This window comes from Sciurus carolinensis, chromosome 9 (assembly GCF_902686445.1).
Source record: "Sciurus carolinensis chromosome 9, mSciCar1.2, whole genome shotgun sequence".
Lineage (NCBI taxonomy): Eukaryota > Metazoa > Chordata > Mammalia > Rodentia > Sciuridae > Sciurus > Sciurus carolinensis.
Genome location: NC_062221.1, coordinates 70140535 through 70166439, shown reverse-complemented (window position 1 = coordinate 70166439; position 25905 = coordinate 70140535). Strand labels below are relative to the sequence as shown.

General features: G+C 36.6%; 1 protein-coding gene across 3 annotated transcripts in view; it reads left to right on the top strand.

Annotated features, from left to right (window-relative positions):
- The window catches only part of Sec22a (SEC22 homolog A, vesicle trafficking protein), a 73100-nt gene that overhangs the window by 41792 nt on the left and 5403 nt on the right, over positions 1 to 25905 (top strand). For all 3 annotated transcript variants that reach the window (XM_047565570.1, XM_047565572.1, XM_047565571.1), the window contains exons 5-6: positions 671 to 786; positions 16328 to 16393. In XM_047565570.1, the coding sequence (XP_047421526.1) occupies positions 671 to 786; positions 16328 to 16393 (182 nt within the window). The remainder of the gene's footprint in view (positions 1 to 670; positions 787 to 16327; positions 16394 to 25905) is intronic.

The window sequence follows — 25905 nt, the reverse complement described above, 5'->3', positions numbered from 1 at the left end:
ATAACTGAAGCCCTGAAAGATGAGGGAATATATTTGTTAAGATAAAATGGTCACTTCTGAAACTGGTATTTTATCATTTTTGCCTTCAAGTGGTATTCAGAGGACCAAGAATCTCACAGCTATAGGAGCACATTCTGTTGTGGAGTTCTGATTGGTGATTATATATGTGCTTTCACATATATCCAGTGATATTTATAGCCCTGAGATCCAAATAAGGGGAAGCTTTGCTTAAAAGCAAACTATGTTCTTAAAAATGTTTTCTAAGCATTCATAGTAAAAACAGGAATTATGTGATAAATTTTCAAGCAAAGTCACCTTGGTGAATATTCGCATCTACTTGCAAATAGTAGACATATTAAGGCAGTAGTTTTTTTCTAAATGATTTACTGCCAGATGTGAGCACTGTTACCCCTATACATCCCAAATGCAAGTTAGATGTCTTTGTTAAAAAAAATATAGAAAAAAGAAGTTAATTTGATCTGAGTTCAGGGAGCGAAGCTTTTTTTGTCAAACATTTTGCATTTTAAAAGAATATTCAATTATTAAAATACATTGTATAAAATTACTTGTGTTTGAACCATTCAAATTGAGTAGTAAATTCTGTTTAGCCTTAAGTTCAGCTACACCAAGATACTGGTATTCATTTCTAACCATTTCTTTTACTTTCCAGCTCACCAGCGACTGGAACCAGCAACTCTGTCAGGGATTGTGGCATTTATCCTTAGTCTTTTATGTGGAGCTCTGAATTTAATTCGCGGCTTTCATGCCATAGAAAGTCTCCTACAGGTACTGTGCTATTTTTACAATTTCAGTTGACTGTACCTATTCATTCTACTTGTTATATAATTGATTTGAATTGGTTTGGATATTAGTGCAGCTCAGAGTGCATGCTCAAAATCTGTGTCCTTTATATCTAGCCTGTTCTCCCTTCAAAAACACTCATTTCTAGTTGACTTCTTAATCAGCACATGGTTATTTATCACCTCTGATAGGCATTGTTGATAGGCATGTTGAGGACACCAAGATGTATGTGACATGGGTCCTGCAGTCTCACAGCTTAATCTGAAATGGGGAGGCAAAGAAGTTCATGAGTAATTGCCAAATATGCAGAGTTGGGAAAAGGAGAGGTCAGTGTAAGTCAGAATAGGAGAAGACAACTTTGTGGAAGAGAGGTGAGCTGTCCTGGAAGGACCTGAGTAGGCGGAGAGCAGTGGAAGAATTAAGGGGCACGCAGGAGCTGCATTTGTATCCCACTTCTGTATATTTCTACTTAGTTATCTGTTCCTTTTTTGGTTGGTGGTCTTTTAAAACCTGAGCTACCTGAGAGGCCACTGATTTTTTTCAGATATTACCAACTCTTTCGTTTTCCAGTGGAGTTACTTCCAGAGACTGTAGCTATCAGAATATACTGAATTTTTCCTCTTACGTTTTTTGTAAACTCTTTAAAATTTCCTTTCTTAGAATTGGGCACATTTGAGACTTTGTTTCTACTCACTTTCTCTGCTTTCTCTATTTCTTGACACTTCCATGTTGTGAATCAGATTTTTTTTCTTTCTTTGGTCAGCATTAAGTTCAGAATATCATTTGTAAAACCCACTCCACACACTATATTCTGTTTATTTCTTTTCTCTCTCTCTCTCTCTCTCTCTCTCTCTCTCTCTCTCTCTCTCTCTCATCTCTCATACTGGGGTTTGAATCCAGGGGTGCTTAAATGCTAACCTACATCTCCACAACCTGTCTCTCTCTCTCTCTCTATCTCTCATACTGGGGTTTGAATCCAGGGGTGCTTAAATGCTAACCTACATCTCCACAACCTGTTTTATTTTTTATTTTGAGACAGGGTCTTGCTAAGTTGCTAGGGCCATGCTGAGTTGCTGAGTCTGGTCTTGAGCTTGTGATTCTCTTGCCTCAGCAATCCTCAAGATTATAGGCATGTGCCACCATGCCTAGCTTTTTTTTTTTTTTTTCTGTATTTTTTATTGGTGCATTGTAGTTGTAGATAATGGTGGGATTCATTGTTTCATATCATACATGCACAATGTAATAATATGATTTGGCCAATATCATTCCCCAGTATTTCCCCCTTCCCTTTCCTCCTCTCTCCTCCACTGTGTTAGTTTGGGGGATACTCAGAGGGTACATTCTGAATGTACTCACCCCCCCTCAAAGACAACGGTGGGCATCACATGTTCTGATGACAGAACTATCCCTGAAGGGGATCCATGGGGCTTCTCATTACCTCTCAGTTCTTCTTCGAAACATCCTTTGCCCATAGGTAAGGCTTCCATCCCCTTTCAGAGGATGCTGGTTACTGTCCCTTGGCCTTCCTGTCCTTGGCCTGCCTCTCAGCTCTGTCAGATTTATTCCAGCAGAAGTAGTTCAATTTTGAGCCAATCAACAAGTTGCCCAAATAAGAAACATGAGCAATCTAGAAACTATTGACTGGAAAAGCTAATAAATAAGGTGCTCTTTTGTTTTTTAAATTGTATTAATGAAATGGAAACAACTGTAGTAGAGGTATGTGAAGAGTTGATTTTTGTTGGTGGAGCAGAGCAGAACTAGGTAGAGAAAAACTTTAATATTACAGAGCCTCACTTATATCCCTGATTCATAAGGTCCATGGAACCTGGGACTCAGATCATATTACCTTTAAGTTTAAATGCAGACAAGGTTATTGTATCCCACAAAGTTGGGCTGATTTCTCCCTTCTCTCTTCTGATCATGACTTAAAAGCTAAGGAAAGTGTATAAACTACAACTTTTTATGCTTTTGAGATGCTATAATTAGCTAAAACCTGTCTTGATTTCATAATTGTTTCATGTTCCCCCTTATCAGTAATCTTTATCTCATTGCAGTTGATATAATTTTAGGTTTTAGAAGAACAATAATCTGATTAAACTAATTGCTACATACATGGAACTGATAGTTCTGAGATTTCTCAGTGTGTTTACATTTAAAAAAGAGAACTTTACAGACCAATATCTCTCAAGAACTTAGATGTAAAAAGACTCAGCAATTCATCAGCAAATCAAATTTAGCAATATATAAAAATGATTTTACACCACAACTAAGTGGGTTTTTGTGCCGATATATGCAAGACTGGTTCAACATTTGAAATCAATTAATGCAGTCTGTTATATCAACAGTCTAAAGAAGGAAAGAACCACATGATTATATTAATAGATGCAGAAAAAGCATTTGACGTAAATTCAATCCCCATACATGATAAAAACTTGCAGCAAACTAGGAATAGAGGGAACTTCCTCACTTTGGTAAGGAACATCTACAAAATCCCCTACAGTTAGCATCATCCTTAGTGAGGAGAAACCAGATGCTTTTTCCCCTAAGACAGAAACAAGGCAAGAATGTTCCCTTTTACCACTCCTATTCAGTATTCTACTGGAAGTAGAATTAATTAACTGTGGAAGTCAGTTAATTTAATAAGGCAGGAAAAGGAAGTAAAGGTATTCAGATTGTAAAGGAAGAAATAAAACTGTCTTTGTTTGTAGATGACATGATTGTTATGAGGAATGAAGGGGAAAAAAAAAAAAAAACAACCTGCAACTCATCAGTGATTATAGCAAGGTCACAGAATGGGAGGTTAAAATATAGAAAAGCCAGTTGCTCTCCTGTATGCTATTCAAGAACAATTGAAGTTTGAAATTAAAAATAATATCATTTGTATTGGAACCCAGAAAAAGAGGTACTTAAGAATAAATCTAACAAAAAATATAAGATCCATATAAACAACACTGTAAAACTCTGGTAAAAGAAATCAGAGATCTGAATAAATGGAGAGAGATTCCATGTTCACAGATAAGAAGACTCAATGTTATTGAAGTATCAGTTCTTCCCATTGTGGTCTATAAATTTAACACAATCTCAGTAAAAATCCTAGCAAGTTATTTTGGGAATATTGATAAAGTGATTTTAAAGTCTATATAAAAAGGCCAGTGTACAAGGAAAAGCAAGCTGTTTTCTTTTGTATTCTCACTCATGGCACTCTGTACTTCTAGAACTTCACTTTTGCTACCAGATGTGTAGAAGGTTTCCCCACACTGACCAGTTCTTCAACACCAGCTGAGTGTTCTACAATTCAGTTCAATTCTGACTCTCTCTACTTGGAGTTACCACAGACCTCACAGGTTAAGGGCTGTTAATCTGTGCAGATCTAGTTGTCACCTGTGATTACGACTAAGGCTGTAACTTGGAGCTTCTTACAACTCCCTCCTTTGATGGAATCATTGGCTAGAATGGTTCACAGAATTCAGGAAACACCTTAACCCATTTGTTATAAAGAATATTACATGGATACAGATGAATAACCAGATGATGAGGTATAAAGGGGGAGATCTGAACCAGGAACATCTGTCCCTGTGAGGTTAAGGGGTACCACTGCCCTCACTTGTGGGTGTGTTCACCAACCCGGATGTTCTTCAAACCCATTTTAGAGATTTTTAGGAAGGCATGATTGATTATTAACTTCATCTCCAGCTCTCCTTTCCTCAGAAGATGGGATGGAGCTGAAAGTTCCCAGCTTCTGATCATGTCTTGATCTTTCTGGTAGCCAACCCCCACTTAAGATCCCACTAAGAGTTGCCTAAAAACAAAGATGCTCTTATCACCCAGGAAATGCCAAGGGATTTAGGAGTTCTATGTCAAATGTCTCTGTAATTCAGGGAATTACAAAGGTCTTAAAAGCTCTGTGTCAGGACTACAGTCAAAGATCAAATATTAGAACCGAAGATTCTTCTACCTTGTCTATTTATAAGGGTTTTAGAACCTCTGTGTCAGGAACAGGGGCCTATATTTATTTATTACTATTTCACACTGAGAATAGTCTGCACATTACTGAAAAAGAACAACGAAATTGGGGAACTCACATTACCCAGCTTTATTATTATAAAGCTACAATAATTAAGATAGTGTGATACTGGCAAAAGAACAAATAGACCAATAGAATAGAACAGAATAGAAAGACCAAAAATAGACCTACATCTAAACTGTAAATTGATCTTTGGCAAAGGAGCAAAAGCAATTCCATAGAGAAAGGATAGTCATTTCAATAAATGATGTTGGAATAACTGGAAATCCAAAAGCAAAAGTGTGAATCTTGACATGGATCTTACAGGTTTCATAAAATTAACTCAGAATGACTCACAGACCTACTGTAATGCACAGAACCATAAACTTTCTGAAAGGTAACATAGAAGAAAATCTGTGTGATATATATTGACCTTGTGTTTAGTAATGGATTTTTAGACATAACACTGAAAGCACAATGAAAGGAGAAAATGATAAGTTGAACTTCATTAAATTCAACAACGTCTGTTTTGTGAAAGACATTGTTAAGAGAATGGAAAGAAGCCACAGACTGGGAGAAAATATTTGTAAAATCGATCTAGGACTTGACTCCAAAATATACAAAGAACTCTTAAAACTCAAAAATAAGAAATCAAACAACCCAATTAACAAATGGGTAAAATATCCAAGTAGATACCTCACCAGAGAAGATAAACAGATGGCAAATAAGCATATGAAAAAAGAACTCGGCATCATATGTCCCTAGAGAATTGCAAATTAAACACAGAGATACCACTAGATACCTGTTAGAATGGGAAGGGGGAACCCACAACCAAAAGTATCAAATACTGATGAGGATATGGAACAAAGGGAACTCTCATTCATTACTGATGAATGCAAATGGTATAGTCATTTTGGAAGACAGTCTGCTGTTTCTCACAAAGTTTAACATTATGATCTGACAATAGTGTTCTTAGATATATCTTCCAGATGAGTAGAAAGCTTGATCCACACAAAACCCTGCATGTGAATGTTTATATCAGTTCTATTTATAATTTCAAAAAGTGGAAGTAACTAAGAAAGATGACCTTCAAAAGGTAAATGGATAAAACTGTGATAATTCATCCAATGAACTGTTAGTAATAAAAAGAAAAAGCTATCAAGTTGCAAAAAGGCATGGAAAACCTTAAGTGTGTATTGCTTAGTAAAAAAGCCAGTATGAAAAAACTACAAACTATGTGATTTCAACTATATGACATTCTGCAAAAGGTAAATCTATAGACAGTAAAAAAAAAAAAAAAAAAAAAAAAAAATCTCTAGTTGCTAGAGGTTTGGAGGGAGAGTTAGGGATAAGTAACTGGTGCATATTCTTAGAGCCGTGATATTCTGCATGTTACTATAATCATGGACACCTGTCATTATACATTTGTCAAACCACAGAATGTGCAGCACAAAGAGTGATCCCTCACATAAACTGTGGACATTTATAATAATTAGTATTGGTCAGTTGTTACATGTATCATAGTAATGCAAGACGTTACTAAGGAAAACTGAGCAGGGGAGAGAATGGGTACAAGGGAACTCTCTACTCAGTTCTTTATAGACTTAAAACGGCTTTTAAAAAAGTGTATTTTAAAAAGTCAGCACTTAAAAAAAAAAAGACTTTCTCCTTAATAAATTGGAGGAAATCTGGAAGGAGAAGAATGTTCTCTCTGGGCTTTGCTGTTCTTTATTTGGGTGTGACTCCATTTAGCAGCTGTAAAAGTATAACCTGTTGCGCTCAGCCTACTTTAGGAAGGGGTGAATTGGGCCTCTGCTGCCCATGGAAGGGCTGAGCCACCTTCTTCACACAGGCCAGGTGAGGATGTTCTAGCCAGAACGGAACCAGGTTCAGGGATCTGATTCAAGTTTCTAGGTACATATATACAATTTTGTGCCTCTCAGAATGGTGGTCTTTTTTTTTTTTTTTTTTTGTACACATACCTTTATTTTATTTACTTCTTTTTATGTGGTGCTGAGGATGAAACCCAGTGCCTCACAGGTGCTAGGCAGTCGCTCTACCACGGAGCCACAGCCCCAGCCACCCCACACCCCGAACAATGGCCTTTTTGAGAAAGCCAGTGAAAGTTAGTTCTTTAACCTTGCACCCAACAGTCCCTGCTCAGCCCCCAGGCCGCTCACCAATGATTGCCTGCCCAAATAACAGTATGGTTTTTTTGCATAAATTTACATAAATAAACTTCAGAATAAGAAAGTAATAAACATGGTGGGAACTAGACAGATGGAGGAAATGGAGTGGGAGTGAGACTTTTCACTGAATAACTTTTTATTGTTTTTACTTTTTGAACCATATGATAATTGCTTATTCAATTTTAAATAATAAAAATATATATTGGACTGGGAATGTAGCTAAGTAATAGAGCACTTGTCTAGCATGTGTGAGACCCTGGGTTTGATCCCAGCACTGCAAAAAAATAAAATAAAATAAAATAAAAACCTACTAGATAAGCAGGAAAAAAAAGGATAACTTTTGTTAATCCAACTTAATTGGTAGGCTATCAAATAATAAAAATTTCAGGTAAAGGTCAGTATTTTTGTGGGGGTCTAGGAAAGAATGAGCATTTTCCCTGGAGTTTTAAACTTCCTCCTGTCCCAGTCTTAGATTCCAGAGTTTCCCTAGATGCTTCAAAGGATTTTATTTGTTTGCTTTAAACAGTTCATCATTACTGGTGGTGGGATATGAAAGGGAAATGGGGTAAATTATGCCTAGGAAAGAGTCCACAGTGTTTTTTTAAAAATATTTTTTTAGTTGTTGGTGGACCTTTTACTTGTTTACGAATTTATTTACTTACATGCTGTGCTGAGAATCGAACCCAGTGCCTCATGCATGCTGTACCACTGAGCCCCAGCCCCAACCCTGCAGTGGTCTTTTTAAAATTGGTATGTAATGTATAATTTGGAGACTCTGTGTGCTTGTATATTTTTCTGATGGTCAGTGTGGAATTCTTGTTTTTTCACTGTGGTTGTAGTCTAAATTTACTCCATTGGCTTTTGCTTCATACCTGACTTACGTAAACGGGCATTTGCTTCTGACTGTGTGTTTCCTTAGTGTTTAAAAATCTTTGTTCTGTCATTGCCCATGAAATATATTCCACATACATTCTCATCAGTAGTTGAAGTTTCTACAATAGTGATTCTCAGAGGAGAGAGGAAGCAATAGTGCAAAGTAGGAGTGAATGTAGTCCACTTGTAGTTTGTCACTTGTGGGCAGTTTTTTGTTCTGTTTTGTTTTGGTTTTTTTGTAATAGGGATGAACCCAGGGGTCACTTAACCCCTGAGCCACATTCCTAGCCCCTTTTATTTTTTATTTTGAGACAGTGTCTCACTAAATTCCTTAGGCCTCACTAGGCCTTGAACTTGCCATCCTACTGATACTCCAGTTATCAGTGACAGTTCTGCTTTCTCAAATGTTCAAGTTTGAACATTAGAGAAGCACCTGAGGCAAGCATATGTAGAGCAGGTTTTATTTAAAGGTAGTAACACAGACTTCTCTGGGGAAGGAGAAGGGGGCCATAGCTGGTATACTGGTATACCTCTCTTATGGACTAGTTTCCTCTGTTCTGCTGCTCTTTCTGCCCCCTTATCTCTTTCCTTCTTGACTACATGACTAGGCCCAGGAGAGGGCTGGTGAGATGGCCAGAAAATGGGAAGCAAATGGGCAGGGGGAAGGGCCAAATGGAGTGGTCCAGGCAGGTAGCAGCCCCAGGGGTCATTAATTAGCAATTCCCTGTCTGCAGCCTTTTGGGAGAGGTAGTATATAGGCAGGTAATCCTGGTGTTCAAAGGGCTCTAGAGACATTGACATTCCAATCTCCCAGGGGCAGTCTCCAACTTCCAGGGTCCAAACTGACCTCCGTTTTCTCTATTAGGCCCAATCACCTATCTATCCTAACTGTCTGTCTCCAATTCTGACTTTACTACCTCACCCTCTTGAGTCCCTGGAATTACAGGCGTGCACCACAGTGCCTGGTGACCTATAGGCAGTTTAAAAATATTTTCCAGCAGATTCTAATCCTCTCATCTAAATGAGAATCATTGCCTTTAGAAATTCATTGAACCAAAAGTAGATTCCCATTGCTATAGTTATTGGGAATTTGTCAACTAGAGAAAAATGTGGTAAAGTGGTGCTTGGAAATATTTTTCCATGTCTTGCTATAAGGATGAACAAGGGAGCACTATATAGTGTTGGAAAACATCTGCCTTCTAAAGGTTCTATATTATAAAAGATGGAGTGGAGAAGATGAAATATCAGAATGCAAATAGATGCAATGATAGAGTTTTAAAAAGAGTAATTCAGGGGTGCAAACTAATTTTAGCAAGTACATTCTTAGTCCAATTTAATCTGAAAGAAAAAAAAGCAAAATTAATGACTTGAGGGCTCTAATTTTAAAGTTTCCCTCACTAGTTTATTTTATTATTGATCACAACTTGTATTGGATTAAAGATCTATTTTGTTTTCACTGAAGCAGTTGGACTTAGACATACTGTGTGAGCCTTCTTTCTGGTTTATCATTGTATTTTGTGCTGGGAATAGTCTCTACAGTCACTATAGATAATTTTGGTAAGTAAAAAGTGGGTCTTTCTGAGATTGTCTGCTGTGTCGGCTTGTGTGCAAATCCCAGGACACAGAATTTAAGCCTTTACCTGTTTTGAAATTACCTGCAGTGGAATCAGTCAGATGATGGTGCTGATAGAGGGAGCAAAAGGTAGTACCCAGATTAAGTGACCTCAGTATTTCTCTGATACTTGATTTTAAGAGTAAAAATTTTATTCAGGAATCAGAATTTTGATCTAACAAAAAGTATGTAGTGTTTTCTGAGCGAATAATTTATAGATATTAGTTTAAAGTTTTTTAAGACCTTGAATTCTAAATACTCTTTTAGAATGCTAAAAATGATTGCTACATTTATCTTCTAGTATGTAACTTTGTATTTGAGGCACATTTAAATGTGAGGACCCACATGAATCAGCATTCCTGTGTTTTTAATGTTAAGATTCAGTATAAGTTTCTTCTAGATTAATAACTGCTCTTAGGGTGATAGTGAGGGGCTTATTAAAATATGTAGCAATGAAGTTTTTCTTTGGTGTCTAAATTCAGGCTGAAGAGTTTTAGGATGAGTATAGCTTTTATTTAATTGTAAATTGATTTAGTGTTCACAGTAGTGTGTAAATTAAATTATCTTTACTTCCTAACTTTGTTCAGATTTTAGAGATATTAATGGTTATTGTCTTCCTAGAAAGAATTTGCATATGGTACATTAGAAAAAAATTGAGTCCTCTGATAACAGCAGTAGAAATGCTGGCCTGGAAGTCAGGTTACCTGGGTCTCCTCTGCAGTATAGTAACTAACTTCATGACCTTTGGCAGGTGACTTTACCTTCTTGGATCTCATCTTCCTATTCTGCAGGCGGAAGGTTTTAGACTCATGAGTCAAGGACTGCTTCAGTACCAATGCTGTAAGCTTCTCTGATTCTAAAAGTATAATTGCTACTATAAGCAGAAGTAATCAACTTGCTTTATTTCTAGTCTTCTTTATTTCCTATAGACTTGTTAACACCTTGGAAAGTATAGAATTGTTGAAGCTCAACAGAAGTTTTTGATTTTTTTAGTGGCATAATATCAATTCTAAGTCACAATGCTTGATTTCTTTCAAAAAGATAAAAACATTTTTTCCTTTTTCTGTACTCATTCATTGTTAAAGAATTAGGATAATATGTATAAGAAAATAAAAATTGTTCCCCAATTTTGTCTGATATAGACATTTATATTGATACAAAAATAACACATGAGCATATATGTATCTGTTATTTTATGTCCCTTTCTACTCCATATTAGAAAGACAATGTTTCCTAATTATTTTAAACATTTTAATAATATCATTCTAATATAATTAGTTTTTTTTTTTTTTTTGGTTCTGTTTAGTTATACATGACAACAGAATGCATTTTGATTCATTGTACACAAATGGAGTACAACTTTTCATTTCTCTAGTTGTACACAATGTAGAATCACTTTATTGGCATGAGATCTGCTATTTTGCTGCCACCATTATTCTCCCTCCCCTATACCACTGTACAACCCTGATTGTTAGCCTGTGAACTTTCTTGCCAGTAATTGGTCCAGATTGTTAACCCGAGAACCTCCTCGCCAGCCATTGGTCTGTTGTTATTAGCCTAAGAAATTCCATTACTTAAGACTAGCTCCCCTGCCATTCTCTCTGTCTCCTCCTTGCTTTCTCTCTGTCCTCCTCACTCTCACTCGCTGTCTTGCTCACTCTCCCTCTCCTCCTCTCCTCTCCTCTCCTCTCCTCTCCTCTCATCTTATCTTTCTCTCTCTCTCTCTCTCTCTTTTCTCTCTCTCTCTCTCTCTCTCTTTCTCTCTCTATTTCTCTTTCTCTCTCTCTCTCTCTCTCTCTGACACACACAAACATACACACATACCCTGCAGGGAGACACTCTGCCTGTCTGCTTAATAAAATCTCTTGTGTGAGTTCCTGTGTCTGGAGTGGTTTCTAGGTGCTTTCGCATATCATTTGTGTAATCATACATGTTCTTAGGGTAATGATGTTTGTCTCATTCCACCATCTTTCCTTCCCCCTCCCCTTTCTCATTTCCCTCTATGCAATCCAAAGTTCCTCCATTCTTCCCTTAACCCCCTGCTCCTCCCCCATTATGTATCAGCACCCACTTATCAGAGAAAACATTTAGCCTTTGGTTTTTTGGGATTGACTTATCTCACTTAGCATGATATTCTCCAGCTGTATCCATTTACTTGCAAATGCCATAATTTTATTCTTTATGGCTGAGTGATATTCCATTGTGTATATACACCACAATTTCTTTATCCATTCATCTGTTGAAGGGCAACTAAGTTGGTTCCACAATTTAGCTATTGTGAATTGAGCTGCTATAAACTTGATGTGACAGTGTCACTGTAGTATGCTGATTTTAAGTCCTTTGGGTATAGACCAAGGAGTGGGATAGCTGGGTCAAATGGAGGTTCAATTCCAAGTTTTCTTTAGGAATCTCCATACTGCTTTCCAGAGGGGCTGCACCAATTTGCAATCCCACCAACAATGTATGAGTGTACCTTTTCCCCCACATCCTCGCTAACACCTATTGTTGCTTATATTCTTGATAATAGTCATTTAACTTGGAGTGATATCAAATCTTAGGATAGTTTTGATTTACATTTCTCTAATTACTAGAAATGTTGAACATTTTTTCATATATTTGTTGATTGATTGTATTTCTTCTTCTGTGAAATGTTTGCTCAGTTCCTTAGCCCATTTATTGATTAGTTTATTTTGGGTGTTAAGTTTTTTTTCTTTATAAATTCTGGAGCTTAGGGCTCTATCTGAAGTGCATGTGGTAAGATTTTCTCCCACTCTGTAGGCTCTCTGTTCGCATTATTGATTGTGTTGTATAATCCTTACCTTTAAAATCTTTACCTTCATCCTTAACCTTTTTAAAAAAAAAAATTCCCTTTTGTTAGTTTTCAAAGCAAAACATTGATATCCTAGCATCCCCACAGATGAATAGTGATGTTTTTTAGATTTTTATCTAAGCTCCTTACCTGTATTCCCTCTTTTCCCAGCTCTACCAGCCTCCTTCTGCCTCCCTCTCTGCCTCTAGTCTCCATTCCTCCCACCCATTCCCCACACCTAACCCAGCCCTCCTTCCCCCAGTCTCTGCTTTTGTTTGTTTCTTCTCTATGGGGACAGCCCTGCTGTTCTTTAACAACAAAACAAAAAAACCTTTTGATTATGTTCCCTCCTAATTTTTTGAAAAAGTAAGCTACATGTTTTGCTCTGCTCCCTTACCCTCTGTTTTTTTATTCTACCATGATCTCTTCTCTATCCCCATAGTTTTCAGACACCAACCTTTAAGCTCACCAGTGTTCTGAATTGCCACACTCTGCATCTAGTCTCAGGGTCCTTATGTATCTTCTCTGCCTTATCTGATTTATCATCCAGTTCTTCCTTTTAAAAATAACTCATTTAATTTCAAAGAAAACTGTTTGCTTTAGAAAACCTAGAAGTAGCTTTTTATTTGCCTTTCCCCCATACTGCACAACATCCAATTTTGAAAGTATTCAGACTTACAGAGAAGTTTGAAAAACAATACAGTTAACATCTTAACTGTATTTAATACAGTTAAAGGTATATACCTACCTTCTTTTTCTTCTAAATCATTTAAAAGTAAAATTATAGATATCATTATAGTTTATTCCAAAATTATTCAATTTGTATATCTTAAGGACTAAGACATTTTCTTACATAATTACATACTCTTTTCACAATAAAGAAGATTAAGATTGGTGCAGTTTACTAGTATGAAATCTGTATTCAAATTTCCACAGTTGCCTCTAGAATGTCTTTTGTATTTTTTTTTTTTTTTTTCTCTCCTTCTTTCCAGGTAAGGAGGAAGTCAACAATTAAGACTTGCACTTAGTTCTCATAGACCTCTCCTTTAACTACTACTGTATAAGTAGATGACTACTGATCTAGATTTCCAAACATTTTCCTGAAGCAGACTTAAATATCTACTAATTGCAATTATTTGGATGTCCTACTCGCAGTTCCAAAATAGGATGTTCAAAATGAGCTCAGTATTTTCTGCTCCCAATTTACTTTCTCTCTATATTCTCAACTTAGTGCCTGATAGCATTCATTTATTGCCTAAACAAGAAACACTGGAGTCATCCTACCCTCCTACTCTTTGAGACTGTCTCTGCAATTCCCTTTGCCTGCAGTTCTTTTCCTACCGTCTCTACTTGTTCAGTGTTCATTACCCAGGTTAAGCTCTATTTCCTCTGGGAAGATTTCCCTGACCCTTTTCTTCTCCAGGCAGAATTAGATCCCTGTCCAGTGGACTCCCCCACCCCTCATGTAGCCCATTGGTTAGCACTTTGAGTAGAAACTGTTGATTTATGATCTTACCTCCTCCACCTTTTTTTGTGGTGGTAGGGATTAAACCCAAGACCGCATGCATGGTAGGTGGCAAGTTCTCTAACAGTGAGCTACATCCCCAACCCATAATCTACCTTCATAATTAAGAATGTAAGCACCTTGAATTGACATGGTCTTTATTGTTTTCTATCCTAGGTCTTGCAACACAGTACCTGGCTTATAAGTGCTTAGTGAATATTTATTGAGTGGAAGAATGTGTTCATAGACAGTCTTCCCTTTATCAACTAGAAAAGATTTTCAAAGAACAATTCAATTTGGCCTGCATTTATTGAATTCCTACTGTGTGCACAGTTTTTTGCAAATAGAAAGATTTATTTTCTGCCTTCAGAAAGATTAGTGTCTAATTGAGAAGATAAGGTCAGTGTATAAGAGGTCTAAACAATACCAAAAAATAATCTGATTATCAGATAAGTGGTGTAGACAATAACTTCAGAGAGAGAGGATAGTAAATGTTTTTGGATACCTATTATACGCCAGCTGCTTTTCTTTGTTTTGGGGAATGTTATTTCCTCAAAAGAGAAAAATTAGAGTTAAATAAATGGTCTTAAATAATGCAGCCTATAAATAAAGATTTGAACACAGGTCTGACTGACTGCATTTATGTTTTCCAAAGACAAGAGAGTTTTAAAATAATAGTGTAAATTTAGAGAAAAAATAATATCGAGTTATAGGATAGTAATTAAATTATGGTCTCTCCCCACAGTGAAAGGTTATGCAATCATTCTACATTCTGTTTGAGGAATATTTACTATGTTGGGAAAGTGTTTAGGATATAATGTGAAGTACTAAAAAGCAGCATATGAAAGTATCATTACACACACAGAAAAGGTCAGAAGGAAATACCTGCAAGGTTTAATAGTAATTCTCACAGAATTATATTTATGGACTGTATGAATTTCTTCTCTGGGTAATCTATATTTTTCACATTCTGTATAATGAGCATGAGCTTTATAATCAGGAAGAAGATCATTTAGAAAATAAAGTACTAAAAAATATTAAGCAGAGCTTTTTAAAAATCTTAGAATTATTAAAGTGGAAAGGTTTCATGTTGACCTTCCCTGCCTCTGGGGTAGTACTGGCCTAAGCATCCAAGAGATATTAATGGTTCTTATTTTAAGTTCTTCTAACTAGGAGAAGTCACTCTCCCTCTGCCTTATAGATAATTCTGTGGCCCAATATCCAATACAAAAGGAGTTTTCTCTTTATACTGTCTTATGAAGACCTGGTCATGAGAGACACTCCTGTGTCTTGTGGAATTTTTCATTGTATGAAGATACTTTTTCTAAAATAAGAAAAAGGCCAAGTGTAATGTTCTTGTATGGAAGAAAAACGTAGACTTATATCAGATAGATTTTTTATGTTTTACTTCATAAATACATTGAAAGAAATTGATGAATGTAGATATTTAAGAGGGTCCAAAAAGAAATTGGAAAGCATGGATGATTACATGTTTCCATTCATTTTTTCATTTCCAAGAAATATTTCACACATGATCTATTTTCCTTCAGGGTGGCTGTTTTCCAGCTAGCACACATGACTGACTAGTCCTGATTTTTCTCATTGGGATTTAGCACACTCTAGTGGACAGTGGCTTTTCAGCTTTCACATTAAAAAAAAAAAAAAAAATCATGTCAAATTATTTTATCGAACAATTTAGTGATATGCTTACTAAGTGGTAAAGTTTGTCAGTTCTTATTTGAGTCAAGTAGTGGCCCTCATGAGCAGAAGGGCTTGTCAGCTGCTGGGGTGTTGTGCATTTTAAGTGGATTCTTGAGCAGGAAGAAGAGAGGCTTGTTAGTTTACGAGGGAACTTTCCTCCAGTGCTTTTCACCTTCTCTTGAGTGAAATGAAATTGGTCGGGGAAGCCAAGAGACAGAGAAACATTTGTAGTCCTCTTTGGTCTCCCATTCCTTGGGTCTTGTGATATATTTTATGTTTCTATTTCAGAATTCTTGAGGCTTTTTTATTTTTTATTTTTTTGTACCAGGGTTGAACACCAGGCACACTCAGCCACTGAGCCTCATCCCCAGTCCTTTTTAAAATTTTTAAAAATTTTGAGACAGGGTCTCACTAAGTTGCTTAGGGTCTTGCTAAGTTGCTGAGGCTGACCTTGAACTTGATGACCTTGAACTTACCTCCCGAGTTGCTGGCATTAGGGTCATGTGCCACCACACCTGTCTTGTGAGACTTTCATGGACCACGTTATAATAATTTTGACTGTGAGTAAACATTGTCATTTCCTAGCTTGGAGGATTTTTTTTTTTTTTTGATTGGGCACTACTCAGGATCAAATCCAGGGTTGCTTTACCACTGAGAAACATCCCATCTTTTTTTATTTTTTAATTTTGAGACAGTGTTTTTTTTTTAGTTGCTGAGGCTACCTCCTGAGTTGCTGGGATTATAGGCATCTGCTATAATGCCTGGCTCTAGAGGATTATTTTTGAAAATAGGTTTATATCAGGAAAAAAGTAATCTTTTATTTTGTGTTTTACAGAGTGATGGTGAGGATTTTAATTACATCATTGCATTTTTTCTTGGAACAGCAGCTTGCCTTTACCAGGTAGGTTCTCTCCTATTTTTAAGAAATCACTTGTCCTTTATTGTCTAATAATTGCTGTGTTTTAAATAAAAAAAATAATTTCTCAATTCTTGGCCACTCTTTTAATTTGAACCTATTACCTCTGTGACCTACATCTCCATTTTGAGTGAACATAGATCCCATTGAACTTAATATTTACCTTCTTACTGTGTTGGGTTTTCCTGTGGCAGGAAAGACTACTTCTAGATTTTTCTAGTGATGAATTACTCAGTTTTCAGTCTCTATATTTACTCCAGGCTGAGGATTTTATACTTTAGGAAAGTTTTTGAATAGGGAGTGACACAGAGAAAACAGAATTTTAGGATATTTAATTTAGCAGTGATGAATAGGATGGTTTACAAGAACAGAGAGACTGAAGGCAAGGAAATCAGTTGGGAGGTGATCCTGTTATTACAGGCATAAAATAACAAGTGTCTAGACTGGGGTAATGATAGTAGAGTAGAAAAAATAGTACCATTCAGAAAAGAGACTCACTAGGACTTGAAGACCAAATAGAGAGGAAATTTAGAGAGGGAAGAGATTTGGCACCTGAATGATGTAGAGATTCTTCCAAGGCCAGAGAAGGCACAGATTTGTAGGGAAGGGATGAATAACCATGCCAATGACCCAAACTCAGAAGCATTTTTTTGTTACGACATGTTAGAGCAAGCAAGACCTCTTGGCTTAACTTTTATAAGAACACATTCCTCTGGCTTATAAAGAAAAATGATGACTCAGAACTACAAATATGAGGCTACCTAAAATTCTATAGATGTTTTTAGGGAAATATTTTGATGAAAATATGTGTTTGAATTTTATATAAATACATATTAGACAGTTTAAATGGCCCCATTTTTAAAAAATCTCTTAATATTTCTTAACTATTCAATATTCAGGATTTTTCTGTCAAATTTGATAGGTATCAGTGTAATGAATGATACTTCCTGCAGGTAATGTGAAAACTTGTCTTTGATAGTGTCACATAGTGCTTAAATTTTATAAAATATTCTTGTGTAGATTTTATTCTTTCATCCCAATAGTCCTGTCTTACAAAGGATATTATCTCACTTTTGAAAATTAGAAAAATGAGGCAGTTTCAGTGCTATCCCAAAAAGTGGAAGAATCAGGACTTAACTCTTCAGATTTTATAAATCAGGTTATTTCCACAATATCAAGCATTAGTCTTTACTCCAAAACAAATCCTAAGTTGTATAATTTTAATAATGTTATATAGTTATAATTTTATAACAGATGTGCATCATTGCATTTGATTCTAAAACAATGAGGTATTAACTTTAAAATAATTTCATGAATAATCATTCTTATAAAACATAAGCTTGCTTTGCCTTATTAAAATAATTTAAAATGCATAATAATAGTGGTGGAATCCAGTGACCTCTTACATTGCACTAAACCCTTTACACTCATTGTACCATTAAGTCTTTATAGAAAGTCCCACATTGGTCCTGTTACCACCGTCTTTCACTAAGGTCTCAGTAATTCTCATAGCTGGTTCGTGATTTGGACCTGTATCTGTGTAACTCCAGAACTAGTGCTCTCGACCATGGGCATGCCTCTGTATTTCTCAGAACAGTTTCAAGAGTTGCCTCAGGGTGGAGCAGTGTCACTCAAGTGTTCTTTTACTTGAGAGAAGTAAATAATTTCATATTTTAAGAAAAAAAAGTGCAAAACCCCCCAATTTTCTTCATATAGAGAGGCATGAAACTGCCTGCTTTCCAAATATGCGAAGTAGTAATAACAACTTATTAAAATAATTCTGAAGTTATATTTTATCTTCTGAAGTTATATTTTATCATATAAAATGTTTTATCTCTAGTTGTCAGGATGTTTTAATAAATTAGGTCAGACCTACGCCTACATGGCTTTTTACCTATTTCTCCAGGATGCAGCTGCTTATGGAAGCACAGAGCTTAACTGGTAGGACTAATTTTTTCCCCCTTAGAGTGCTGGGGATGAAACCCAGGTCCTTGCACAGGCTAGGAAAGCACTCTACCTCTGAGCTACTCCCTAACCCTACGACTAATCTTGATATTGAGCATTTCAACTAGGAGAGCAGTAGGTCAATGGAGAAACTAGAAACTATTCCTTTTCCTTCAGTTTTCTTTTAAAAACTTTTAAACTTACAGAACAGTTGAAAAGACTTTACATCTGTTGTTAACATTTTGCAACACTTCCTTACTCTCTCTTTATATGTGTGTGCATATAGTATGTGTATAATTGTTTAAAGAGTAAGCTTTGGACAAGTAAAGTTGTTTTTCTTATTAGGGTTTTTATTTTGAGGTAATTATAGATTCACATGGAGTTGTAGAAGAGATCCTATGATCCTTTACCTGATTTCCCCAATGATACCATTTTGCAAAACTATAATACAGTATCACAACCAGAATACTGATATTGATGCAGTCCAGACAGAACATTCCTGTCAGACAAAGGTACCTCATGTTGCCTTAAGTATGTTTTATAGATGGAGGCATATAATATATAATTGTCCTAGTCAGGCCACTATAACAAAATACCATAGACTAGGTGGTTTAAACAATAGACATTTATTTCTTACTGTCATGGAAGGTAGGAAGTCCAAGATCAAGATGCTGACAGATGCAGTACAGGGCCCCTTTCTAGCTTGCAGAATGTGCCTTCTTGCTGTATCATCAAATGGCAGAGAGAGAAAGCCCTTTTCTTATAAGGTCACTGTTCTCATTATGGGAGCTTCATTCTCATGATCTCATCTAAACCTTCTTCCCAAAGGCCCTACTTCCTGATTCCATAACACAAGGAATTAGGCTTCAACATAAACATTTGTGGGGGAGGTACAAACATTCGGTTCATAATAGTAACCTTTTGGGATCGCCATTTTTTTTAACTCATGTTTCTCTGGAGAGTCATTAGGTTGTTGGCATTATCAATGGTCTATTCCTTTTAACTGCCAAATAATATTCCATGATATGGGTATACCACCATTTGTTTAGTCATTTACCTGTTGAAAGACAGGTGATGCTTCTAATTTTTGGCTATCATAAATAAAGCTGCTATAAACATTCACACATTTTTTGTGTGAACATAGCCTTTATTTCTCTGGGATAAGGACCCAGGAGTACAGTTGTTGGGTCACATGTTAGTTGTTTTAAGAAACCAACAAACTGTTTTCCAGAGTACCTGTACCATTTCACATTCTCAACCGCAATGTGTGATTGATCGGTTTCTCTGCAGCCTCACAGCATTTGCTGTGACACTATGTTTATTTTAGCCATTTTAAGTATGTAGTAATATTTCATTGTAGTTTAAATTTGCATTTCCTTAATAGCTAATGATGTTTAATATTGTTTCATGTGCTTATCTGTCATCAGTATATCCTCTTCAGTGAAATGTTGGTTCATGTCTTTTGCTTATTTTATAATTGTGTGTGTGTGTGTGTGTGTGTTTAGCTTTTTTAAACAGTTCATTATTCTAGAACTAACTAGTCTTTTATCAGATATATACTTTGCAGTTATCTTTTCTTATTCTGTAGGCTATCTTTTCATCCTCTAGGGTCTTTCCTAGAATAGAAGTTTTACATTTTTATAAAGTTAATTTGATCAATTTTCCTTTCATGGATTGTGCTTGTGGTGTCAAGTCTAAGAACCTGCCTAGCTCAGATCCTGAAGTGGTTTTTTTTGTATTTTTTTCCCCCAAAAGTTTTATAGTTTTAGTTTTATATTTAAGTTCATGATCAATTTGCATTAATTTTTGTGTGAGTTGTGAAACTCGGGTCCAGGTTCTTTTTTTTTTTTTTTTTTTAACCTGAGATGGTCATTTGCTCCAGCATTATTCATTAAAGAGGCCAGTTTTTTCTCCATTGAATTGCTTTTGTCCGTTTGTAAAAATTAAGTCGGGCCTTTGTGTGGGACTATTTCTGGGTTCAGAATTATATTCCATTGATCTATGCGTTTATCTCTTCACCATAATCACATTATCATGATAACTTAAGTTTTCTTAATAGTATAGAACTATTCAGAATATGTGTTTCATATTGGGTGAATTATGGTAGTTTGTGGTTTTTGAGCAAGTGGTTCTTTCATCTAAGTTAGCAAATTTAGTTTATAGAACTAGTTCTATCCTTTTGCCGTCTGCAGCATCTGTAGTGATTCTGTTTCATTGCTGATATTGGCAATTATATCGTCTCTCCTCCCTTGTCAATCTTACTTGACAGTTTCAATTTCATTGATCTTTTCAAAGAATCAGTTATTCATTTCATTGATCTTTTTCTATCACTCTTCTATTTTCAATTTTATTGATTTCTGCTCTTTTGGAGAGAATGGAGTGTTGAGTTGTGGATTTTTCTTTCTCATTTCAGTTCTATTTTTGCTTCACATATTTTGCAGCTAGATTGTTTGGCTTATCCACACTTAGAATTGCTCTGTTTTCTTAGCAGATTGACCCATTTATCATTATGTAATGTCCTTCTCTGTTCCTGGTAATTTCCATGTTTGAAATATTTTGGTATAGACATACCAATATAGCCACTCTCCCTTTCTTGAATAATGTTTCTCTGATATTTCTTTTTCCAACCTTTTACTTTCACCTTGCCTATATCATTTGATACTTTTTGTAGAGAGAAATCTTGCCAATCTGTCTTTTAATTGTTGTATTTTAACCATTACTTTTAAAATGATTATTGATATATTGTTTTCATTTTTCAAATTTCTTTTTCTTATTTTCAGTGGTTACTTGAACCTTTTTTCAGAATTCCATTTCCATTTATAGTATTTTAAAAAATTGTTTTTTAGTTGTAGATGGACACAATGCCTTTATTTTGTTTATTTATTTTTATGTGGTGCTAAGGATTGAACCCAGTGCCTCACTTGTGCTAGGCAAGCACTCTACCACTGAGCCACAACCCCAGCCCCATTTATAATATTTTTAAGTATCTCTTTTTATAGCTTTTAAAGCAGTTGCTCTATTTAACCACATCATAGATACTTATCACAGTGTTCTGGTGTCATTATTTTACCAGTTCTAGTGACACACAGACACCTTGTCTTCCCAAATGTCTTTTACCCTCGCCAGTTAATGGTGAGAGCCATTGCCTTGTTACTGACAAGTGTGGTCTCCACTGACATTGCTGAGAGAGGGTGGGGAGGAGCTCCTTATCATCCCAAGAGAATGAAGATCCTGCTCTCTACCTGCCTTCTCTGAAGTCATGCTGGGGGGTTGGAACTCACTCTATACCATTCTAGCCTCTAACCCCATGCAGCCTTTGATGATGTGGGTGTGGATGGACATCAGGCTTTCATGCATGTACAGTGTTTGGCTACAGTATAATAGTTACTGTCTAAACATTTTTTATCTTATTAAGGTACCCCTTTCCTAATTTTTTGCTAGAAAGGTCAAGATATTATTGAGGGCTGGGGCTAGGGTTGTAGCTCAGTGGTAGAGCACTTTCCTAGCATGTATGAAGCACTGGGTTCAATTCTCAGCACCATATATATATAAGTAAAATAAAAGTTCATTGGCAACTAAAAAAAATTTTTTTTAAAGATATTATTGAGGGCTGGGACTATAGCTCGGAGATAGTATGCTTGACTTAGCATTGATAAGGCCCTGGTTCAGTCCCCAGTACACCGTCCCCTAATCTTTTGTTTTGTTTGTTTATTTGGACTGTGTCTGGTTTCCAGTTGCCAGCTTCTTCAGCCTCCAAATATGGAGGGCATGAAGCAAAAAGGAAACTTAGGGAAATTACCACTGTATCATTCCTTGGGCTTCAGGATTCTTGGCTTGTCACCATTCAGAATCATCTCATGCATTTTTTATTTATGAGGTACAGGGTTTTTAGTTGTGCTTAGCAGGAAGAGTAGGGAAAAGTATCTACTTCATCTTCCTCCAAACAGAAATCTCTATACAGCTGTTTTACTATAAGTCTGTAACTTATTGTAAGTCTGTAACCTCTAAACTCTTCAGCATGTATCTTAAAGAACATAGACATCCTTCTACATAGCCATAACACCATGCTGCACATAAGAACTTTAACATTGATAAATATAATCTTAATATAGGACCTCTATTCAGATTATTTCAGTTATCTCCAAACACTCTTTATTATTATTTTCCCTCAGCCCAGGATTATTCACTTTTTGGTTGCTTTACGTTTTAAAATCTGTAATACAGTCTCCTGGCCTTTTTGTTTTTGTTCTTTTCAGTTTTGTTTTAATCTTTCATACATGGACATTTCTTAAGAGTATAGGAAAGTATTGTATAGAATGGCCCACAGTCTGACTTGTTCTGTTTCTTATCATTAGATTCAGGTGTATCCCTCATGATGTCAATCAGGAAAAGTATTAATTTTGATTAATTAAGGTGGGGTCTTTCAGATCCCTGCCTTGTAAGGTATCATTTTCATCTATGGGGTAGAGACCATTATTTCTTAAAGTTCTTTAAAACCATGAATTAAATATTAATTTTTAAATACCAGAACACCTCTTCTTTATAGTACAATTCCATTAATAAAGGTAGAAAGCCACAGGGCGATCCAAGACAGTGGACTAGAGGGTGACTGCATCTGCAGTCGCTCCAGAACCCAGGATTCAAGAAGGGGAGGCATTGAGAGACTCGGACTAAAATAGAGCCACGGGTGAGTCTCCCCCACCGGGTAAAGCTCGGCCTGGGCGGCAGGCCCAGATAGAGGTGGCTTATCAGAGCAGGGCAGGGCAGCTAGAGTCTTCCCCAGGCAGCCCTGCGCACTCTGGTGGTGGACCCCTCAAACACGGCCAGCTTCTCAGAGCAGGCCGCCCAGTGAGAGCCTTTCTGATCAGAACCAGCTCCAAAACCGGAGCCAGCGTGGTGTGCTCCGGCCCGCAAGCAGCTTCAGGGACCAGGACAGGGCAGCCAGGGACTTCCCTAAGCAGCCCGGCTCCCTCCGGCAGGAGGCGCCTTTCAAGGCTAGCTTCTCGGAGCAGACCGCCCAGTGAGATCCTTTCTACACAGAGCCAGCCACAAGTCCCCGAGCCAACGGAGAGCTTCGACCCGCCAGCAGCCTCTGGGATCAGGACAGGGCAGCCAGAGACTTCTCCAGGTGGCCTTGCCCCCTCCGGCCGCAGGCTCCAAGCCCTGGAACCAGTAGGGGGCTAGGGGCAGCTTTCTTCGGAAGCACTGCATTATCAAGTTCCTCCAAGACTTCAGGCTACTGAAGGCTGGGAGGTGATACACTGGAAATCTACCGGGACACTATAAGCCAATAGAGGAAATCTGCAATATCTCAGGGTCCCACTGACATCTGACCAATATGAGAAAACAAGGGAAGAAAATGTCCCAAACAAACGATAAAATCCAATGACAGCACAGCAGAAGAAATGTCAGAAAGGGAGTTCAGAATGTACATAATTAAAACAATCAGGGAAGCAAATGAGGAGATGAAAGAACAAATGCAGGCATTGAAGGAAGAGATGAAAGAGCAAATGCAGGCATTAAATGATCGCACCAATCAACAGTTAAAAGACCAAATACGGGAAGCAAGAGATCATTTCAATAAAGAGTTAGAGATACTGAAAAAAAAAAACAAAAAAAAACCCCAGAAATCCTTGAAATGAAGGAAACAATAAACCAAGTTAAAAACTCCATAGAAAGCATAACCAATAGGATAGAACACCTGGAAGACAGAACCTCAGACATTGAAGACAAATTATTTAATCTTGAAAACAAAGTTGGCTAAACAGAGAAGATGGTAAGAAATCATGATCAGAATCTACAAGAATTATGGAATATCATTAAAAGGCCAAATTTAAGAATTATTGGGATTGAGGAAAGCTTAGAGAAACAAACCAAAGGAATGAACAATCTATTCAATGAAATAATATCAGAAAATTTCCCAAATCTGAAGAACGAAATGGAAAACCAAGTATAGGACTCCAAATATACAAAATTACAACAGACCCACACCAAGGCACATTATTATGAAAATACCTAACATACAAAATAAAGACAGAATTTTAAAGGCTGTGAGAGAAAAGAGTCAAATTACATTCAGGGGGAAACCAATAAGAATATTAGCAGATTTTTCAATCCAGACCCTAAAAGCTAGAAGGGCCTGGAACAACATTTACCAAGCCCTGAAAGAAAACGGATGCCAACCAAGAATCTTATACCCAGCAAAACTTACTTTCAGATTTGACGACGAAATAAGATCCTTCCATAATAAACAAAAGTTAAAGGAATTTACAAAAAGAAAGCCATCATTACAGAACATTCTCAGCAAAATATTCCATGAGGAAGAGATGAAAAACAACAATGCAAATCAGCAACGGGAGGAACTAGCCTAAAGGAACAGCCAAATAAAGGAGAAACCAAATCATGTCAAAAACCAAAAATGAGTCAAATGACTGGAAATACAAATCATATCACAGTAATAACCCTGAATGTTAATGGCCTGAACTCATCAATCAAAAGACAGACTGGCCAATTGGATTAAAAAGAAAAATCCAACAATATGCTGCCTGCAAGAGACTCACCTCATAGAAAGAGATACCCATAGACTAAAGGTGAAAGGATGGGAAAAAACATACCATGCACACGGACACAGCAAAAAAGCTGGAGTATCATCCTCATTTCAGATAATGTGGACTTCAAGCCAAAACTAGTCAGAAGGGATAAAGAAGGACATTACATGCTGCTTAAGGGAAGCATAAATCAGCAAGACATAACAATCATAAATATCTATGCCCTGAACATTGGTTCATCCACGTATGTCAAACAAATCCTTCTCAATTCCAGAAATCAAATAGACCACAGCACAATAATACTAGGCGATTTTAACACACCTCTCTCACCACTGGATAGATCTTCCAAACAAAAACTGAATAAAGAAACCATTGATCTCAATAACACAATCAACAATTTAGACTTAACGGACATATATAGAGTATACCATCCAACAAAGAACGAATACATTTTCTTCTCAGCAGCACATGGATCCTTTTCTAAAACAGACCATATTTTATGCCTCAAAGCTACTGTTAGCAAATACAAGAAGATAGAGATACTACCTTGTACTCTATCAGATCATAATGGATTAAAATTAGAAATAAATGACAGAATAAAAAAATGTAGAAAGAATGATGGAAATATAGAATCACTGTTAGACAAACACTACAATAATAGCTCTTGCAGGGAAGAATTATCCATGATTAGTAAAATTAGTGGATAAAAGTATGATGAGATGAAGTATTTACATAATCCTCAAATATCCCATCCTCAGGAGATACTAATTACAAAAGGAATAATAGTGACTTCATGGAAAAACCACTTTATCAAGTGATCAAAATTGACATTACTAGTCACCTGTGTGGTATTCTTGTCCAAATTGCATATCCTCAGTTCAATCTTGAGAAAACACTAGGCACACCCAAACTAAGGAACTTTCTACAACATAACTGACTAATACTCTTTAAGACTGTCAAGGTCATGACCAAACAGACTGAGGAACTGTCACAGATTGGAGAACA